The sequence below is a fragment of the Onychostoma macrolepis genome, chromosome 03, assembly GCF_012432095.1.
Source record: "Onychostoma macrolepis isolate SWU-2019 chromosome 03, ASM1243209v1, whole genome shotgun sequence".
In the NCBI taxonomy this organism is placed as follows: domain Eukaryota; kingdom Metazoa; phylum Chordata; class Actinopteri; order Cypriniformes; family Cyprinidae; genus Onychostoma; species Onychostoma macrolepis.
Window position 1 is genome coordinate 35,790,919 of NC_081157.1, and position 20,618 is coordinate 35,811,536.

At 37.3% G+C, this 20,618-nt stretch overlaps 3 protein-coding genes across 7 annotated transcripts; 1 reads left to right on the forward strand and 2 right to left on the reverse strand.

Moving 5' to 3' along the window:
* Positions 1 to 18: 18 nt before the first annotated feature.
* On the reverse strand, positions 19 to 12,842 carry pax10 (paired box 10). 3 transcript variants are annotated; one of them, XM_058771324.1, is made up of 9 exons: positions 7,497 to 12,842; positions 6,812 to 6,862; positions 5,153 to 5,318; positions 4,511 to 4,678; positions 3,991 to 4,073; positions 3,705 to 3,861; positions 3,306 to 3,376; positions 2,015 to 2,159; positions 19 to 1,824 (listed from the first exon to the last, which is right to left on the reverse strand). In XM_058771324.1, the coding sequence occupies exons 3-9, from the start codon at positions 5,256 to 5,258 to the stop codon at positions 1,724 to 1,726; spliced, it is 831 nt and encodes a 276-aa protein (XP_058627307.1). In that variant the 5' UTR covers positions 5,259 to 5,318; positions 6,812 to 6,862; positions 7,497 to 12,842; the 3' UTR covers positions 19 to 1,723. The 3 variants fall into 3 exon arrangements, with proteins under 3 accessions (XP_058627307.1, XP_058627309.1, XP_058627308.1); XM_058771326.1 differs by lacking the exon at positions 6,812 to 6,862; XM_058771325.1 differs by lacking the exons at positions 6,812 to 6,862; positions 7,497 to 12,842 and having other exon boundaries at positions 5,153 to 6,739.
* Positions 12,843 to 13,033: 191 nt separating this feature from the next.
* Positions 13,034 to 16,501, forward strand: rcn3 (reticulocalbin 3, EF-hand calcium binding domain). Of its 2 annotated transcripts, none has more exons than XM_058771315.1 (8): positions 13,034 to 13,150; positions 13,552 to 13,773; positions 13,868 to 14,061; positions 14,316 to 14,488; positions 14,811 to 14,871; positions 15,004 to 15,095; positions 15,188 to 15,295; positions 16,364 to 16,501. In XM_058771315.1, the coding sequence occupies exons 2-8, from the start codon at positions 13,559 to 13,561 to the stop codon at positions 16,466 to 16,468; spliced, it is 948 nt and encodes a 315-aa protein (XP_058627298.1). In that variant the 5' UTR covers positions 13,034 to 13,150; positions 13,552 to 13,558; the 3' UTR covers positions 16,469 to 16,501. The 2 variants fall into 2 exon arrangements, with proteins under 2 accessions (XP_058627298.1, XP_058627297.1); XM_058771314.1 differs by lacking the exon at positions 16,364 to 16,501 and adding an exon at positions 15,476 to 16,341.
* A 188-nt stretch (positions 16,502 to 16,689) lies between these two features.
* nosip (nitric oxide synthase interacting protein) lies at positions 16,690 to 20,444 on the reverse strand. Of its 2 annotated transcripts, XM_058771318.1 has the most exons (10): positions 20,308 to 20,444; positions 19,984 to 20,060; positions 19,729 to 19,834; positions 19,503 to 19,584; positions 19,281 to 19,416; positions 19,046 to 19,191; positions 18,556 to 18,672; positions 17,154 to 17,224; positions 16,921 to 17,029; positions 16,690 to 16,829 (listed from the first exon to the last, which is right to left on the reverse strand). In XM_058771318.1, the coding sequence occupies exons 2-10, from the start codon at positions 20,051 to 20,053 to the stop codon at positions 16,758 to 16,760; spliced, it is 909 nt and encodes a 302-aa protein (XP_058627301.1). In that variant the 5' UTR covers positions 20,054 to 20,060; positions 20,308 to 20,444; the 3' UTR covers positions 16,690 to 16,757. The 2 variants fall into 2 exon arrangements, with proteins under 2 accessions (XP_058627301.1, XP_058627302.1); XM_058771319.1 differs by lacking the exon at positions 20,308 to 20,444 and having other exon boundaries at positions 19,984 to 20,291.
* Between the last annotated feature and the right edge of the window lie 174 nt (positions 20,445 to 20,618).

Below are 20,618 nucleotides of genomic sequence, written 5' to 3' on the forward strand. Positions count from 1 at the left end.
GATAAATACAGTAACGGTATCACTCTCTCTCTATTGCTGTCTCTCTCTTTCATATTCACACACATTCAAACATACAAATCTACAGTGAGTTCATGGGATCTGACAGGAAAAAACCTATGAATGTTACAGAGTGGTGAAATAAAGCAATAATCAAATCACATTAATGTCCATTTAACAATGTACAGTAATAAATCATTAACTTAACTTCAGTATATTACACATGGTCGGTATGTTTGTATGTTTGATTGTCTTTGCAGCCTTTTGCAAAACTGTATTTTGATTGTCATTGGCTACAGCAATTTACATTTAGTTTTGATTCTTTTGAGCTACTTTGTGCACTAGATTGATTGTCACTGCTTAGCTTGTCTGTAAGCTTGATTGTCATTGTTTTCTCCACGTCAGTGCAGTATTATGATGGGCTGGTAACTGATAGGCTCATAACAGACTTCTCAAAATCTATCATTGTCAATACCATCAATCTACATTACCATTCAAAAGTTTGGGGTTAGTAAGATTTAAATAATAATAATAATAACACTTTTATTCGGCAAGGACACATTAAATTTATCAAAAGTGACAGTATAGACATTTATAACATTAAAAAGATTTTTATTTCAAATAAATGCTGTTCTTTTGAACTTTCTGTTTATCAAAGAATCACAGTTAGGGTTATAACAAAAATATTAAGCAGCAAAAGTGTTTTTATATTGATAATAAGACATGTTTCTTGAGCAGCAAATCAGCATATCAGAATGATTTCTGTAGGATCGTGTGACCCTGAAGACTGGAGCAATGATGCTGAAAATTCAGCTTTGCTGTCACAGGAATAAATCTTATTAATATACTTTAAAATATACATATTGAACACATTTAAATAATAATATAAGTTATTTAAAATTGTAAAAATATTTCAGCATTTATTTTTTACTGTATTTTCAATCAATAAATGCACCCTTGGTAAGCATAAGAAACATTAAAATATCTTGCCAAACCCAAACTTTTGAACGGCAGCTATAGAAGCAGTTTTAAAACATCCTCATTTTTGGTCACATGCAGTTTATCACATTGATTGTAAGTGGCACATCAATTAAACAACATTTTCGTTGCATCAACATGAGGCGAGGTGTTGGCCTCAAGTTTTTCTTTTTTTTTTTTTTTTTTTTAGATGTGCACTGTTTTAACTCCAATAGCTGAGAATGTTAACCAAACTAGTTTGTGCTGTTGTCCAGCACGGTGCTGAGTAGGCCTATACACACTCTTAAAAATAAAGGTGCTTCACGATGCCATAGAAGAACCTTTTTGTCTAAATGGTTCCATAAAGAACCTTTAAGATCTGAAGAACCTTTCTGTTTCACAAAAGTTTCTTTGTGGTGAAAGAAGCTTCTTCAGATTATAAAATGGTAAGAAAGAGACGGTTCTTTGATTGAACGGTTCTTTGTGGAACCAAAAATGGTTCTTCTATAGCATCGCTGTGAAGAACTGATTAAGCACCTTTATTTTTAAGAGTGTAACTGTGCAGATCAAAAAGGCTGGAGTCCATTTTCTCTTCCGTCTGTGCAGGTTTGTGAGGTCCACATTTTATTATGGCTTACATAGACTGCCTCCCTGATGTGTACATAATCTAAATAAGTAGGGTTTCCTGACACACGTTTTGTTAAATAATTTGCTCAAAGTTGCTGATTGAAGCTCTGCTGGTTTTGTCTGATAATGATAAGGTGTGTTTTTACTGCAGTCTCGTCCAGTACTGACCCAGACCTTGTCCCAGCTCCTGATCGCCGCCTTGAACTGCAGTCTGCCCTGCTGCGGAAACCCCGGGAAAGAATCCTGAAAGAAACACAAGGTCTTATCAGTGCATTCTTCACGCGTGGCCACCTCTTACGACTTACTTGCAACACAAAAGAAAACCACAAAGTGGTTAAACCACATTCACACACTATTTGCTCATGCAGTGTTTTGGCCTGTGGATTAGACATATGCGGTGTGAGGGTGGAGTATGTTATAAAACGACACTCACCTGTGTTTGCGCTGGCCGTGGGTGGGGGTGGGAGGTGGGGAGAGGTGTAAGATGAGGAGTCAAATTTACGGGAAAGAGGGGGGAGGGCAGAAGGAGAAGGAGGCAACATGCAGGAGTAAGTTGGAGTGGACTGGGAGGGCAAAGACTAGAGGAGAGAAGAGCAAATAAAGATAAAAGATTAATCTAATTTCATTTAGAGTACCAACAGATTCAGTAATAAAATAATTTGACAGCTTATTATGCGAGAAACACCCCTAATAAATTTACTCAGGGGTTTTATGATGTTTTAGCTCAATGTGCACAGTCCTACCAGAGACCAGCTCACCGGGTGTGTTGATATGACGTAAATTAAAAGAGTGCACGAGGTCATTAAATGTGAAGAAGATATATTTGTTTGACTAAAGGGAGAGGATTTATGGACTAAATCGGACCTATTGACCTGTAAACCTGCTGTATACGTGCGAGTGATTATTTTTAGAAACTACAGCAGGCTGTGTGTATTTCATAAGAAACACTAGAGGGCGCCTTTAAGCTATTTAAGATTATTTTGAAAGTCAGGCGGACTCATGGTTTTACCTCTCAGTTGCATAATAGGTGCGCGTGCTAGAATTTTTTGTCTGCATTATTTATTATTGTAGAAAGCACTTTGTTTTGCATACTTTAAAGAAACAAAAAGGCGGATGCTGTTATGTTTGAGAGGGCATCATTTTTTAATTATGACATTAAAAACAAATATTGCCCACCATAGAATAGGCTAAATTGTTTATATTTTACATACAGCAGTCGACGTCTGTACTTTAAAACAGTTTTCCCCAAACAAATAGGCCTATCACCGTTTTGTTTAACCGATAACTGCATAAGTTAAACGTGCGCCCAGAAATTGTTTTGTATTGTTATTTATTTATTTTTAAAAACCCCGCCTTGACTAATTCAGTGAGTTAATTTAGTGGGGGATTCGAAATTCGAACGGTCTTTGTGATATTTACTAGTTCACCCCAACATTAATTATCATTAGTAGTCATTATTTTTCCCTCTCGCGGCGTTCAAAACCTGTATGAATTTTCTGAAGTGGAACACAAAAGAAGTTATTTTGAAGAATGTTGGTAGGCATTTGCAACATCAAACCTTTGCTTTTGCGCGCCACTAGGTGTCAGTATTATAAGTCAAAACAAAAATGACTGAGTAGGCCTACATGATTCAGTACTGATGTAGAGTTACATGTCCATTTGGTCAGACATCTTGCCTATTAAGATCCTATGGTATATTGCAAGGAAAGGTCATCATGATTTACCTGCATACTGGAGAAGACAGACAGAGAGCTGTAGCCTGAGAGAGACGAATCACTCCGACTGTGCATTGAACCTTATATGAGAGAACACAAGAGGATAGAAACAGTAACAACCACAATTATTATTATTACTACTACTAATGCTACTACTAATCACTGCTTTAGCGTTTATGGATGCTTTGGTAGGCTAATACCGCATCTAACAATCATGGCAATACAGAACTTTGATATTTGATTTTAGGAGTTTGAAGAAAGAGTAGTAACAAACAGTTCAAAGTGAACAAACACCAATTTCTTTTGCATGAAAATAGGAGAGAAAGTAGTGGAGAAATCTATCCGTCAGTTGTTTAGCAAAGCTGTACTTGTTCTAATATTGTGAAGTAAGTCATAAAAAAGACATACCTGAGCTGTTGCTGTGATGGGAGTGATATACAGGGGAGGTAAAGGATGTGCTCAGGGGAGTATGTGTCTGAGAACAGGAACTGGTGCCCCCTGATCTCCTCTGGTTTCTCAGCTTTTCCTCCCTTCTCCACTTAGCTCTCCGATTAGAGAACCATACCTGTCAATCACCCAATATGGGTCAGTGCATAATGGACAGTGTCTTTATGTATTGTTTAAAGGCACTTCAGCATTAACACCATAAAATCTCAAAGAGGATCATTCAAATATTTCACAAAGCCAGTATCACCTGAATTCTGGCCTCTGGAAGATCAATCTTTGCAGCCAGTCTCTCTCTAGCAAAGACATCTGGGTAATGAGTCCTTTCAAACTCTGGAAAACAGATTTAACAGAAGACCAAATATTTAATAAAAGCAGAATTGCACATTTAAATTTTTGAAGGGATAGTTTAACCAAAAAATGTTGTCATGTAGTTCCAAACCAGCGTGACATTCTACTGTAGAACATTTTGAACCCCACCGACTTTCATTGTATGGACAAAAACCTTGACATTTTTCAAAATATCTTCTTTGGTGTTCCACAGAAGAAAAACGTTATACAGGTTTGAAACAACACGAGAATGAGAGAAAAATCTATGCAAAATGTATAATGTACATGAAAGTATAAGAAAAGGAATGTGGCAAAATATGAAAAAGATCCGTCTTTCCCAAATGCAAAAAGCAAAAGCAATCCCATACAAATACATCCTCTCTGGGACTGAGATTATTTTGCATGGAAAGCTCAGTGCGAGCCAGCGCTTTGAGTCACACCTCTCTCCAGGGCATCTATCTGCTCCTGGGTGAAGCTGGTGCGGTTCCTCTGCAGCTTCCTCTTTAGCTGCAGGTGTAGCTGCGACTCGTCCACCTCATCCCTCTCTCCCTGCACCACTCCTTCCCCTGCTCTGGCCATCTGCACATTCAGATCTTCCACGCAACCATCTGAGAGAAAAAATAAAAACATTAAACCTCAGAGAGTCTTGTAAGAGTGCTGCATTTCAGTGTGCAAATGTGTGTGTTATTATATAGACAGAACTGTCTCTTTGAAGACTGTGTAATTCTAGCGCGCTGCAGCATCTTGTGTTTGACAGTTTGACCTTATTTGTGTACGTGTGAATAAGCAGCAACTGTATTATGGGCATCTAATTCTGTGTCTAATGTCTGCTCGCTTTAGTTCCGCCTTCCTGTAATGAAACAGAGGATGTCAAGGCCAGAGACTGCCGTGTTTGTATGTGGGTGTACATGCGTGGCTGATGGTGTAGCTGTTGGCACCCTCTGTTTGTGCTCAGTCAAGTATAAGAATCGCTGGTTCACCCCAAAGCTGACTTCACAAACACAAGCACACAAACAGCGTACATTCACAAACAGAGGTGCTTTACTAATTTATAAAGATATCACTCAGTAAATCTCACGTACCTGTTCCGTGTTGAGGAGTGATGGTGTCGGCCGGGTGGTACCAGTTGTTTGGACCAGTCCAGTTGGAGCCGTTTTGTAAGTTCAGCATGGTCAGATTGTCATACATCAAATGTCACCTGTGAGAAAACACTCACCCTCTCCTTCTATCATCCAGACCACTCCAACCCTGAATGAAGGACGGAAGAGGTAAAACTGTGAAAAAAGGTCATCGGAAAAATCAAATACAATAAATTCAGTATTTATGTGCAGTAAATGGCTCTTGTATTTCATTCTTTAGGCCTATGTTGTGTCACTGATTTAGTATTGCATTTCCATGGCTTTGATTAGCTGATTATGTTGATGATTTCTAACTGAGAATATCATGTCATTTAATTTATTAAATTATTAATAATTTCATTTAACAGTGAACACATCAGGTAACATCTCTTTATTCGTTTTAAAAATCTTTTTTTATGTTTTAATTTTCTATAATGATCAATTTTTGGCCTTCCTTCAGTCTTTGTTTCCAACATCTCCTTGCTATAGTATATGAACAGCTATGCCCCCTTTTTTTGGAAAACAAAAAATATAGAAGCAAAAGCTAGCATTTTAACGTCTTAGTAAAAACCTAGATTTTAGTTTTGTGCCAACCCTTATATTATCATATTTATCCATTTTTAAAATAATGAATTATTCTATAGATTATAATAAATTTATCATAATGACACCATTGTCCTTTCAGAAGTTAACTTTCCAATGATAAGTTAAAGTCCATTTACTGTTATCCATTTATCTTTTGTTTTATGTTGTCAACCCTGTATTCATGGTTTTCTATAAGCATTTGACTTTAAAACATAGAAATTTCAAAGTGGTTATATGTTTTTTTTTTAAATCCACCCTGTTACCTTTCTGAAGGAATAACTACATCCAGTAGTAATTTTTCTTGAGACGACACAATGCAATTTCTTAACACTTAAATAACTGCTTATACAAAAAAGTAATTAAAACTGTCACTTCAAACTAGATCAAACTAGCATGAATGACCCATCTGATGTCTGTTACTACTGAATCTTAAACTCTCGTTATCTGTCTATCTCTCTGTGTATCTTTCACACGTACACACAAACATACATTAACCCCCCACAGACACACACACACACACACAGAGAGAGAGAGAGAGTTCATTACACACACACAGCGAGTAATTAAGAAGTACAGAACATCTAGTCTGACATCGTCGTACACACACGCATGACTGGAGAGAGTAATACTGTCAACTAATGTTAACAACAATACACACAGACACACACACAACAGAGAGACACACACTCCAACAAAACAAAGAGATAATTATAGATACACCGCACATGACACACAATCCACGTTTTCGACTACAAACTCTGACTACACAACAAAACTCAGAACGAAAATGGAGGCATGAAGCCACCAACCGAACAGCAAGTGTATTTAAGTCACAAAAAAAACAGCACCTGCACATAATTTATAGAGCAGTGTTCAGCTAAATAAATAAATGCTGTTGAAGAGTTAGAAAAAAAATATCACTGGTTCCACTGATAGTTCTACATGTAAAACTACTAACAAACAAAGGAGGCCGTCATCATGAATACTATAGATCTAGCCATTTAAATAATCTAGAATTGCTTGCATAATAATATTTACATTGGTTTTGAGAGTAAACCATGGCTCTCAAAGGCAAAGAATGATCTAGAACTGAAGGAGAAACAAAATATAGAGAAGTGACATGTAGTGGAACAACACAGATTAGGGAGCAAGAACAAATTGCATTACAGCTGTATTTATTAGTGTACATGTATGTGTACGATAAATAAAATGTGATATATATTATTATTATTATTAGAGCTCAGATATGCTCAGGAAACGAACAGTTAAATATTGATACAATCCACATACAAAGGCTTCTTTTATATACAATACATGCTGACATATGTATATAATAAAATATCTAATTAATTTATAAAGTTTAATAGTAAATTAATAAATACATAATAAAATAATGCTGACATGTATATAGACGTGTAAAAATGTGAAAAGGTTTTGCTCTAATTGAAATGAACTAGTTCAATTAATTAAATATGACTTTGTATGACTCTCAAGCAAAGACAAATACAAGCATATTTAAATGATTTAAATGTTGCCTTCGGTGGTGTAACACAACATATTGTTGTAGCCTATACAAAACAGAAAATGTCAAAGGTCAAGTCTTCCATAACCTTTCCACAATTAACCAGTAATTTCCCCAAATCTATTTTGATTTTCCATTAAAATAGTTATGAATCTGTTAATGTCTCAGCCGCTGTGTCGGCAGTGAAGGCAGGAGACTCACCTGGTAGATGAATGAATTGTAAAAGTGGTCCACACTTGCTCAGTGTCTCTATCACTTTCTGTTCATCCCTCTCTCCTTCTCTCTGTTCTCTTGCTTTGTTAATGTTAGACTGTGTTCGAGAGAGAGAGAGAGAGAGAGAGAGAGAGAGAGCATGGGAGGAGAGGAAAGCGAGAGAAAGATGGAGAGAGTTAGACAGGGCGAAAGAGAGGAGGCGAGGGAGGGGTAGTGGGCTACAGAGAAATGCATCTGCAGGCACTCTGGTCCTTGAAGCAATGAGGGAGAGAGGGAAAGAGAGAGAGAGGGATGACACACAGAGTCAGTGTCAGTGTCAGGTCTGGACTTAATGCCAGGAAAAGGGGTGATGAAGTGAGAGGGAGAGGTAGAGGCAAAAAAATGACTGAAAAAGAGGAGACGTAAAGCTATTTCTAAAGTATCACAAAGGCAATTTGCTTTTTGTAGATAACAACTTCCAAAAATGGCTAACCTAAGAGCTGTGAGACAGCTTCAGATCATGCACCTGCTCTGATGGCCAGCGGTCAGTGATAGTTTAACCCCCTGCACTGCTGTGATCAACACAAATGTATGAGAAGTCATTTCAAAGTTAACTTAATTCAAATGTGTTCCTATGAATGATATAAATGAAGCATTAACCCTCTGATTTATCATAAAATATTCAAATGCATCTCAGACACGAGACTAACAACTTTGTTCTGTTTGACCCGTTATGTAAATTTTCAAGCTACTTCACATCAGTCAAAGAGTGATTAAAAAATGTATTGCAGTTTCCACAAAAATATCAACATTTATAATACTAAGAAATGGTTTTTTGAGCAGCAAATCAGTATATTAGAATGATTTCTGAAGGATCATGTGACACTAAAGACTGGAGTAATGATGCTGAAAATCCAGCTTTGCCAGCACAGGAATAAATTACTTTTTAAAACACATTGAAATAGAAAACAGTTATTTTAAATTGTAAATAAAAAAAAATTTTGTTTAGTTTTTTTTTTACAATATTGCTGTTTTACTGTATTTTAAATCAAATAAATGCAGCCTTGGTGAGCATAAGTATTAAACTATAATTTTAGTATAATTTTAGACGGCCTAATAGTCCCCAAAAAGAACATGAGGGTTAAAAGAACACAGTTTAAATAATATAAAACACACATTCACACACACACACACACACACACACACACAACAACATATAAGCTGTTGTGCTGACAAAACAATTTCAATGAACAGACCATTATATTCTTAAATTTTAAAACAAGACACTGCCATCCTCATGAGAAGAGAAATTTCACACATTACTCTGTTCTCTGCACGTTCCATGCTCGCTAGTACGATTACATGCAAACATGAGGAGACGCTCTCAGACTTGCGTGTAAGGGCCTCTCTTCTCCTACACACACACACACACACACACACATCAGAGTATATACGGCATGTTTACCCTCCACTGCACTTTGCGACAATCCCAATGCTATATTTGCATATTTTATTGGATTAACTTTAAAAACCAAAGAGCCTGTGACATGTTAAAATAAGAGAGAAAAACAGAGAGAGAGACTTGGAGGTCTGATACAGGAGACTCAGCCAACACTATTTACAAGCATGACAATTTTGATTCTAGTTAATATGAAAGGTTCAATTTAGGCAAATAAATACGAGGACTCTTTATGCTCACTTTTAAAGTAAGAAGAAGGATCAAAGGGGTTTTTATTTCTCCTTTTGGGTATTAGACCTAGAATCAGAGAATCATAAGCTGTTTTATTGTACTGATATGTAAATACTCTCAACCAGAGGGCCAGGACCCACTAGGGGGCATCAGCAAACTTAAAAGGTGGCCCCAATGACTTGTTATATTACATTATTAAAAGTTAGTTATATTAACAAAATCTTAATTTGAAAAGCTTAGAAAAACCCACTAAAACATGTTTATTTTTATTACAACAGACTGTTTTCGAAAACTGATTTGGACAAAAGAGCTGAGAACCACTGGATATTTTTTCTGCTATTAAATTGGGTATAAATATTATACAAAGTCTTCAGAAAGTATTCTGTTAATAAACAGAGATTACTTATGGAGTCAGAGTAGATCTTCACAAATATTAAAAGGATATTCATCTAAAAATGCTAATTTTGTCATTGGTTATTTACTCTTACGTCTTTCCAGATCTGTATGACTTTCTTTCTTCTGTGGAACGCAAAGTTTAGCAGAATATTCACACTGCTCTTTTCTATGAAATGAAAGTGAACGATGTCTAAATGAGCTGCCAAGCTTCCAAAATGATATTGGTCTCATCAAAGCTATTGTATTACTTTAGAAGACTTGGAATATATTGCAGGAGTAATGAGGACTACTGTTATGTTACTTTTTGGTGACTTAACAGCCCCTAGTCCCCATTCACACCAGTCATTGTATGGAAAAGTGCACCTCAAGCATTCTGCTAAACATCTTCTTTGTGTTTCAGACATCACTCAGGTCGGGAACGACCCGAGGGTGAGCAAATGATGACAGAATGTAAATTTTTTAGAGGTCCATCTCTTTAATGCGACAAGCACCATCAGGTCAATGGACACTGTCACGGCACAAACAAATCACAAGGAGTTTCGTGCGGTATACGCATGATAGCGAAGGAACTGAAACAGAAAGAGAGAAATAGGAAGACATAACGAGGCCATGGATGTATCCTTGTAGAAAAAAAACCAAGGAAGGGGGACACGGAGGGCACGAGAAAGAGAGACAGAGGAGGCGGAGGAGAAGGAGGGTGCCAGCTTTATTTATTTCCGGTTGACAAAACCCTCCGCTCTCTTCCTCTCTCATCCTCCCCCCATACCTACGTCTCCCTCTTTGTCACTCGTTCAGAAGATGCACGGAAAAAGACAATGACACGGAAAACAGACAGAGGATTTAAACAGAAACACAATGGAAGATGAAGAGCATCTTTCTCCGTGTGGGTTACTTTTTGAAATAGTTACAAAAGTGAAGCAAATGAGAAGGGATCGTAATAAAACGTTGTTAATATTTAGTGTCAGAGTGTTGCACACATGTGACGTTGAGTGTGTGTTTATTATGTGTGCTGGTGTGTGAGCGTACGCTCCTTCAGGGCACATTTTTTCAGTGTCTTGTTAGTTCATCCCTGTCACCCTCTCTCTCTCTGCTGGGGGGGAGGGGGAAGAGAGGTCACCATAGCAACAATGCCGGGACAAATTAACATCAAGCGCTTAAAAAAATGTGTGTACATGTATGAGAGTGCATGTAGGCCTATATGTGGTAAAAGAGCAAGTGTTGTACTCGATACACCGCGTGTGACGCCAAAATCCGGCAGAGGCATTGATGTTAATGCATTAATTACAAATAATTCATTAGGCCCACAGTCTCTCCATCACTCTGTGTCATCCGTTTGGTTCGCGAGCACTTGTCTTCTTCCTTATTTTGTCGTCTCTGCCCTCCCATTTCCTTTCCCATCTCTCTCTCTGTGTGTTGTTGTGTGCCCCCAGGCTACAGAGTGCCACGTCCTCCCTCTCCCCTCCTCTCTCTCTGGCCCTGTCACCTTCAATTGCTCCATGGTACTAGACACACAGCCACAGGCAAAGAGAGAGAAGAGAGGGGACACACACATACACACACAGAGAGAGAAAAAGGGGTGAGGACCGAGGGACGAAGCGCTGTGTATGTCTGAAGAGAGACAAAGAGGTAAAGAAAGAGGGCAGGTGTGAAAAGTTGTGCGAAAAGATGTGAGGGAGGATGAGGGAACGAGAAACAACGGAATCGGGAGGTGACAAAGTTGAGGGAGGTATAAGTAGACACGACTACGTGGCCTTGGTCCTAGCATCCATAGGTTCGTTGTATTATAAGTATTTCATTGTCTCATAAGCAAGCTAACATGGAATTTTGATGCAAGAAATTCTTCAGAAAACTTTGTAGATTTTGAGCTCCCTTATATGCATACATTACTAATTAAAAGTTTGGGGTCAGTTTTTTAAATGTTTTTTTTTTTTTGTATTAATTTGATAAAAAAAAAAAGGGATAAAAGTATAAGCAAGAATTTTTTGAAACAGTTTAACATTTTAAAATAAATGTTTTCCATTTAATATTCTTTAAAATGTAATGTATTCCTTTGATAATAAGATTAATTTTCAGCCGCCATAACTCCAGTCAGAGTAACGTGATCCATTGTGCTATTTTGTTTTTATGGAAACAGTGATAAATTTTTTTCAGAATTCATTAATGTTCAAAAGATCAGCATTTATTTTTAAAAATAAATAAATAAATAAATAAAAATATTTACGGACACTTTTGATACATTTATTGCATTCTTGCTAGATAAAAGTGTATTGTTGTTTTTTTCCCCTCAGAAAAAAAAAAAAAATAAAAATCTTATTGACCCCAAACAGTACAAAAGTTTATGCCGCCCCTTGTGTGTTTGTTAATTAAATATTTTTATTAATTTGATTATGCTCAATTTAACACATTTTACCATGTTCATTCTGCAGAACTGACACAGATTTTTCCCTAAAAACAGCAGAGGAAGGATGTAAAAATCTGCAGAGTTTGTCTAGGCCTGCTCATTAACCAAGTTAGTACTTCTTAGACCTTTACTTCTTAGACCTAGCTCTACTGGCAGCCTGGTAATAGCAAAACAATGGTTAGGCTTGATTCGCAGGGAATGTACTATAAACTGATAACATATACTTGGAGTGTATGACATCTGTCATATGCATAAGTATGATGTAAATTTGAACGAGATTTCAACTTGACAACATAAACTGCAGTAGCCTATATAAAACATGAATCGAATTTAAAACATTTTGACTTGTGTTCACACTGCTGCTCTATATTTTAGCCAGTTATCTTTAGTTGCAATATTTTATTACATTTTTAAACATGCTCTCCCTGATATAGGCTACCTGTCAAACTGACCACAAACAAATTGCTATTTTGGATATCAACTTTCTGAAAAGTGCATGACAAATGTTTAGTTAAAAAGGAAGGATTAAATCTTTAAAAGGGATTATACTAGCGTGTTTTAAAGAAACATCTTGCATGCTAATATTCAATGTGTGAGACATGTAACTTGTTTAATCTGACAATGCTAAAGGATTTGATCCGTTGGCCTTTAATTTACAAAACGACACCGTCACTTAACACTTTCTGAGTAGCATTGATATTATTATTACTATTTATATTAGGCGTATAAATAGACTTAAAAACTAAAAATTAACTTGCGCCTTAAAAACGTAATAAAACAGAGTTTGCATGTTACATTAAGGTTATTTAACATGCATTTAACGTAATTTATTTCCATTAATTTTCCAGTCCAAACGCAATTAACACAACGTTTCTGTCAAAGATTAGCTTTCCTCAAAACTTTTCCCCAGTTTGCCAAAAAACGCGCCTGCCTCTCTGAATGCGCGTTCGCGTGTCAACGTGGCGTTCCGCAGCCAGTAGAATTTAGAATTCTCCTAGGCCCCGCCCAATCTCCTCTTATAATTGGCTCTTTTTCCTGTCAGTAAAAACTTTTTGAGGAGACGTAACGTGGCTGCTCCACCCCCTTTTACGTGCACTTTAAAGAAGAACAGTGCCAACGCGTACTCCTCAACTCAGGATAAACTGGTGAACGCAAGCAGAAATCACTGCAGACTTGGTAAGTCATTTATACAGTTATACATTAAAAAATGTTTTAATTTTTCACTTAAATTGCACTGTGTTTTTATTTTTAATGTCAACTGTTTTTGTACAGCTCGTTCAGTAGTCATTATATGCTGTAAATCACTGCATAAAACAAAACATTGTTTTTAAGATTTTATATGTTTCTTCTTGTTTTTTATTATTATGCTTTAACATAAAATAGTTGATGCAAGTTGAAAACAAGTGTCTATGAGGTATCATTTAATTTAAAATTGAATGAGACCATTGATGATAAATTTACATTTTCATTGCTAAGCACAATGACTTTGTGTGTTAGTGTTCATAATCATTTTTTTTTTTCTAGGGCAGAAAGAATTTATAAAGTCTTTTTCTGTCTCTTTTACACACACTCCTTAGGGAGAATATGCAGCTGCTCTTTTTAGGGACACTTGCCCTGTTTGTTGGGGTCACAGTTGCTGTGCCTGCGCAGGAGAAACGTGTACATCATAAGCCTGACCTCAGTGACCATGTTCATGATGATGCCCATGGATACCAGTATGACCACGAGGCCTTCCTGGGCAAAGAGGAAGCCAAGACCTTTGACCAGCTAAGCCCTGAGGAGAGCAAAGAGAGACTAGGGTAAAATAAATATGCGAGAATGGTACAGTAAATAGGAGATTAATAATATTATCATGTGTCTTACTTTGTATTTTTTGGTATATTCTCCATGCAGAAAGATTGTGGATAGGATTGACACTGATAAGGATGGCTTCATCAGTCATGCTGAGCTACACCACTGGATCAAGCACAGGCAGAGGAGGTACATCGAGGAGAATGTGGACAAGCACTGGAAAGAGTATGACCAGAACAAGGACGGGAAGATTGGCTGGATCGAGTACAAAAACACCACCTACGGATATTACATGGGTAATTAAAGCGAGCCTTTGAATTTGGGCGTGGCTACTAATTATGTGGCTTTTAATGAGAAACTAAAAGGTGTTTATGTAGAGTTATGTATTTATTGTTCACAACAGTGCAACATCTTCACAAAAAGAAACTATTGTACTTTGGATTAATTAGAATTTAAATGAAATAGACAAAATGTTTAGAAGTTAAACTCCAATACATACTGCAGAACTAAAGAATCTTGATGGTTGATGTACTGTGTTATTTTATTCCAGATACGGAGTTTGATGATGTGGATGATAAGGCGAGTTACAAAGCCATGCTCACTAGAGATGAAAGACGGTTCAAGTCCGCAGACCGGGACGGAGACGGTGTTGCTACCAGAGAAGAGTTCACTGCCTTCCTCCATCCAGAGGAGTTTGACCACATGAGGGACATTGTGATACAGGTACACAGAGTAAAGCAGAACAGAAAAATATGTTTAATACATGTTGAGGAAGATTCACATGGAGAAAAAACGTATAGACCAAAATGATCTCTTGTTCACATGCGAGAGGTTTATCTTGTGTGATCTGACAATAACAAAGGATTTGAGGAAGAGGGTTTCTAGATGATTCTGCAGAATGCATGTTTATGTTAAGGAAATACTAATAAAAATTGGCCAAGTGACAGAAGAATTTCTATGAATATTGTAGATTATTTATTGTTAGTGTTTAGCATCTGTCAGACCAGAACAGATCACTGCAAACTTTGATCCTTCATTGTTACAGGAAACTATTGAAGACATTGACAAGAATGGTGATGGCAAGATTGATCTGCAGGAATACATTGGTAAATGTCTAAAAGCCTACATTAAAACTGATATTTTGTGGCCAAATGAATTGAAACTGTGCATGTGTTCCTGAATGAATGAATGGAAGGAATTTATTTAGCGCTTATATTATATATTCCTGTTCACCCTAGGGGACATGTTCACTTCTGAAAATGGAGAGGATGAACCAGATTGGGTCACAACAGAAAAGAAACACTTTTCAGAGTTCAGAGACATGAACAAGGTATGTGGCTGTGGAAAGGAAATCTATCAGCATCACCTGGGAGTGTTTCCTGGCTATTCTTTCATGTTTCATGATTTGTTTGCTTTTGTTAGGATGGTTTCCTTGATGCCAGTGAAGTGTCTCATTGGATCCTCCCTGGAGAGGTTGACCATGCAGACAATGAGGCCCGGCATCTCATTCATGAAACCGATCAAGACAACGTAAGTGACTTTCACTGGGTCTTCAACGTGGGTGGTGTCATTAATTCACAATAATGCATAAATGGCTATAATAATAGTCAAAAATCAATTTTAAATTAATCTTTACCTCTGTCTTTCTTTTAATTCACTGCCAATGAATTGCAATGGACTTCCAACCGCTTCATGTAATTGACTAACCAGGATGACAAAATCACAAAGAAGGAGATTCTGGCAAACTGGAACATGTTTGTCGGGAGCCAAGCGACTAATTACGGAGAAGATCTCACCAAAAGACACGATGAACTTTAATGCTGGCATATCTGGGTACAGGGGAGGGCAATATATTTGGGGTGTACGCGAGAAGATAGGAAACTGAATATGAAAATAAAAGCAAATTGGATAGGAACATTTCCAGAGTCAAAAGTCAGGGGTTAGGCTTCAGTGAAGATAGGCATTTTAGTGAGACAGATAAAAGTTTTATTTATTGTCAAAAACATTTCATCCTTTGAAACAAAATCATAAGGAACACTCACATTCCTTATGAACACACACTCCAGCTTGCTAATTGTGAGGAAATGGACTGATATCTTCCACTTGAGAGATGCTCAGGAATTCAGCACTGAATACAGGCACAGTTGTATCAGTATTCAAAATAACAGCCATGTTTTGACTGTTACAAAGTAAATTTCAGAGTTTTAAATTTTAGTGGTCGGTGATTTCACATTCAACATATCACTAACATGAATAGAGGCATAGCTGAGGAGAAATGAAGCCAGAGGGAGGGAAAGAGGGCCAGGGACTCAACAGATGGGAGGAGACAAAAGTGATTGACACTGTATTGGTGGGACATTTTTCTCTCTGTGAATTCTAAATAAAGCCATGTTGGTTTTTTTAATTGTGGACTGGGGTTTAATTTCAGAGTTCTCATAAAGACATTAGATTGCATTCTGATAAGAGGTCTAATTGTTAATCACAGAAGCTATATATACACATATACATAAATACTCAGTCACCATCTTGCTCAGCTAAATCATTCTTTGTCCTTTGCGTTTTCCAAAATGTGTCTGTGTCCTTTAATATCATTCCCAGGATGGTCGTCTGTCTATCAGTGAGATCATGGATAAAATGGATTTCATTAAAGTCAGCACTATAACTGACTTTGGGACCCTGACAGAAGATCATGATGAACTTTAACCTCATTATGTCCACAAAAAGCCTGAATGTCTCTTAAAACTATTAAAGTAAGACAAATGTGATTTCTGAAGTGTGTAAAATGAATGATTTATTTAAAAAAAACAAAAAAGCACATCTACTGTATATGGTGTACACATGACATTAAAGCATCTTTGGGGGCAAGGGGGAAAAAATAACTTCATCACTCCAATTACCCCTCACCAAACAACTGACAACAAAAGGACTACAAAAAAAGACCAGCAAAATGAATAACAATATTTACAGGGTCAAAGCGCTGTCCAATCCTCGTTTATGCTTGCATAACGGGTCTGGCCTCTTTAGCTTTGAGGTCCACTCCTGAGCCTGCAAAGCCAGTCCCACCCTGCCGACGAGCAAAGACAGACATCATACACTGACTGTGCATCTGTAAAACATTGAGACACTCTTAATAGCATTATGTCTCTCATACACACCCTCTGAAGGGGTACGATGTCCTTCTCTTTCAGTTTGTCTCCAGTCACTGGATCAATCATGTCTTTCCGTATGAGCTTCTCCACACACTCCATAGTGACTACGACTCCACTTGAGGGAAAGACAGGAAACAAAAAGAGAGAGAAACTAAAAGTGAGGGCAAGGCCTAAATGTATGAAAATGTATAAAGTCAGATAAATGCTTGCCGAATAAACAGTTTAAAAGTCAAACTCACGAGGGTCTAAGAACTGCACAGGGCACAGAGTTCCCGAGCGTGTCTTTGGTTACTGCACACACGTATCTGTCCTGAGGACCACATAAAACAGTTTCTGAATGGTTGATAAATACCTTAAAGATACTGCTTGTAAAGACGTGCAGTAATTTAAAGGTTTGGGTCAGTTTTTTTTTCCGCTTAAGATACAATACAGAAATACATTAATTATCCTTAAATGAGTTTACTAATTAAATTAGTACTGTTATTAAGCAAAGATGCCTTCAGTTGATCAAAAGTGGCAGTACATATATTATGTTACAAAAAAATTCAAATAAATGCTTCTCTCTTTTGAATTTTTATTAAATCAAAGAATCCTTAAAAAAAAATAAAACTCTTAAGCTGCACAACCTTTATCAACATTGATAATAATGAGAAATGTTTCTATGGATTAGGGATGTAACGATTCACTCAACTCACAATGCGATACAATTCGTGATACTGGTTTCATGATCCAATTTTTTAATGATTGTTTTAACAACATGAGATTTAAGACAAATTGTAAATGAAAAAGTGTCCTTTTATTATTTCTCAGAAAAAAAATGAAGCACCTGACATCGGAATATCTTTTAGATCAAATAAATCATTTTCCAAATAAATAAATAATACAAATAAAAGAAATCTCTTCATATAAACAAACTAAGGCTTTGCCTAGCTTGGATTTTATTTATTTTTTAAGAAAATGTTCACAGTGCAGAAAATGCACCTTGTACAGAAAAAGCATCTGAAACAAAAACACAATAGTCTTACTTTGGCTTTGTGAAATGAAATTATGCAACAAAACTACATAAAAGCAGATGGGCTGAATGAGAACGCAAATTCACTCTCTGACAGCAGGTGGCGCTTATGGAACAGCCATAATACAGTGTTTCCTTGGTTATCCATGTAAACAAAGCAGCACTGCATTTATAAACACTACCTCAATATGCCTTATACTGAGGCAAGATGCAAAGAAAATACCATCCAAACTTTTCGGAAGAAATACATTTATAAACCAGCAATTGTATCACGATTTGTCTTAACATCTGAACCAACATGAATCGTCACACATTATGATTTTAGACCGACTCTTACAACCCTACTTGAGAATGATTTCTGAAGGATCATGTGACACTGAAGACTGAGGTAAAGGTTGTTGAAAATGTAGCTATGAGGAATAAATTACATTTTAATATGTTAAAATTATAATAGAAAAATTTTAATATTATTTCAATATTGTTTTCTACTCTTACCAACCCCAAACTTTTGAAAGGAATTGTATACAGTATTAAATGGAAAGAGAGATGCAGCTCATACATAAATAAATACATACGTAAATATATACATACATATATAAAGGAAAAGCTAAAAAATTAAGGCTTCCTACTTGGCGTGTGAGGAGGGCCACTCGGTCCAGACTGGGGTCCAGTGGAGTGAAGCGCACTGAAATCAAATGACTCATCTTCAAAGGACATCCTGACATGGGGCACAACACTGTCTTTGACTGAAAAAGCAGGAGAGAAGGAAAAACAGTTAATGATAATAGATGATGCCAAAAGAGTTAATATATTTGTGAGGTGTATTTCTTAAACTGAGTGCTCCATACAGGGTGAGGTACTTTTCAAGAGGACAATCGTGACACAAGAAGCTACTGAACACAGAGTGGAGAACTGCCTGAACCAGGAGGAGAGATGGACAAACAAGCTAATCAAGGGCATCATGACCGACCAAAAGAACACTTGGCATGCAAACTGATTTCAGGGTAAGCACAATCTCTTGTGTAATGCTCTTCCACGAAGGACATCTGACTACTGAAGACCCAAGGTTAGGGACACGTGGCTGGCAAATAGGGGAAAGTGACAGATCTAGAGACGTACAGGTTTTTTAAGCAAGGTGGGCTTGGCCTCTGGTGTGAGGCTGGGGATCCAGAAGCTGGGCAGAGCTGAAGAGGAACTGGACGCTCCTGTGTCAGAACTGGAGGAGCTGCTTGAGCCCTTCTGGCTTCCTTCATCCTTAGATTTCTCTACAGAAACATGAGGTATACACACATAATCGAGCAGGAATCTCATTGTGTTGTACTTAAATTTAAACCGCCTTGTCTGGCTTTAATACCTGAGGTAAAGGGGTTGATTGGCTTGGAGACAATGTTGTTCTCTCTCTGCTTGAACTTCTCAGCTCTCTCTCGCTCCTCAGACTTGGACTCCAGCTGGCCTTCACTCTTTAGAGCCTGTTTTTGCTTCTCATATGCCTGAGTTTAAAAATATGCGTGTGTTAGACAAACAGTGAAGGGCATTCACGTTTAGAGCAAAACACATTTGTAAAAAGTGCCCAAACCTTCATTTTCTTGGCAATTTCTGTTTTCTGGTGAAGGATGTATTGCAGGATGGCTTCTTTTTCATATAAGTATCCATCTTCACTGCAGTTAGCAAATATAAACAAACACACATTAATCCCAGTCTCCAAGCAGCTGACACGCAAATGATCCAATAACACTCAGTATAATCACTTAAGACTGCATAAAATAACAATTTCAGCATCTAAACACAAATGTGGCTCGTACGTTACGACAGGGTCCCTGCAGGGCTGTAAGGAGAGACAGCAGCAGTCAAAATCTTTGACCGCATCCTTCCCCAAACGCACACTTTGTGTCCCATAACCAGAAGCGGCTGGAAAGATGAAGTGAGATGCACAATTTGATATTGGAATTACATTTCAATCATTTCATGACACACACACACACACACACACACACACACACACACACACACACACACACACACACACACACACACACACAAATACATAAGATCATTACCGGTGTCTTTCTTCTTCTCGTGATAAGTGTAAACGGCTCCTGCTGTGCAGTTTTTCCCGTGTCGAGTCATGCTTGTCCTTTACAGAACAAAATTTATTGTTTTTATGGTATTGGTGAAAAGATTTTGCACTGTTTCACATAACTACACGTTGGCCCATGTTGGATAATTGCTTAGTGAACTAGCGAGGAAATCCATAACAGACAAAACACATTACAACAATAAGCCGGAAGCTACGCATAAATCAATAGCAATTTTTCTATCATATATTAATAGCAGGTTTGTACGTGCGGGAATAAGCCATAGGCACAGAAGTTGCTGTTTACCTCTTATGATCCTGAGCCGGAAATGGTCTTTTGCTCCACTTCCTGTTTCGTTATAAATTTCAGAATAAAAGTTCTCAGAGAACGCTGGTGTCATGCGCGCGCCCTCTGCCAGTTTAGTATTGGGATAATGCACATCAGCTGCACACTCCGTTTGTCCAGTTTGCTTGCTATTTCATTCCATACGAAATGCGTATTTATCATCCATTTCTACTTTGATACAAACATATATTTTATATTTTTATTTAAATATGACAACAATCACATATCTAACACAGCCATCGCACTGTCATATTGTTTGAAAATATTCATGC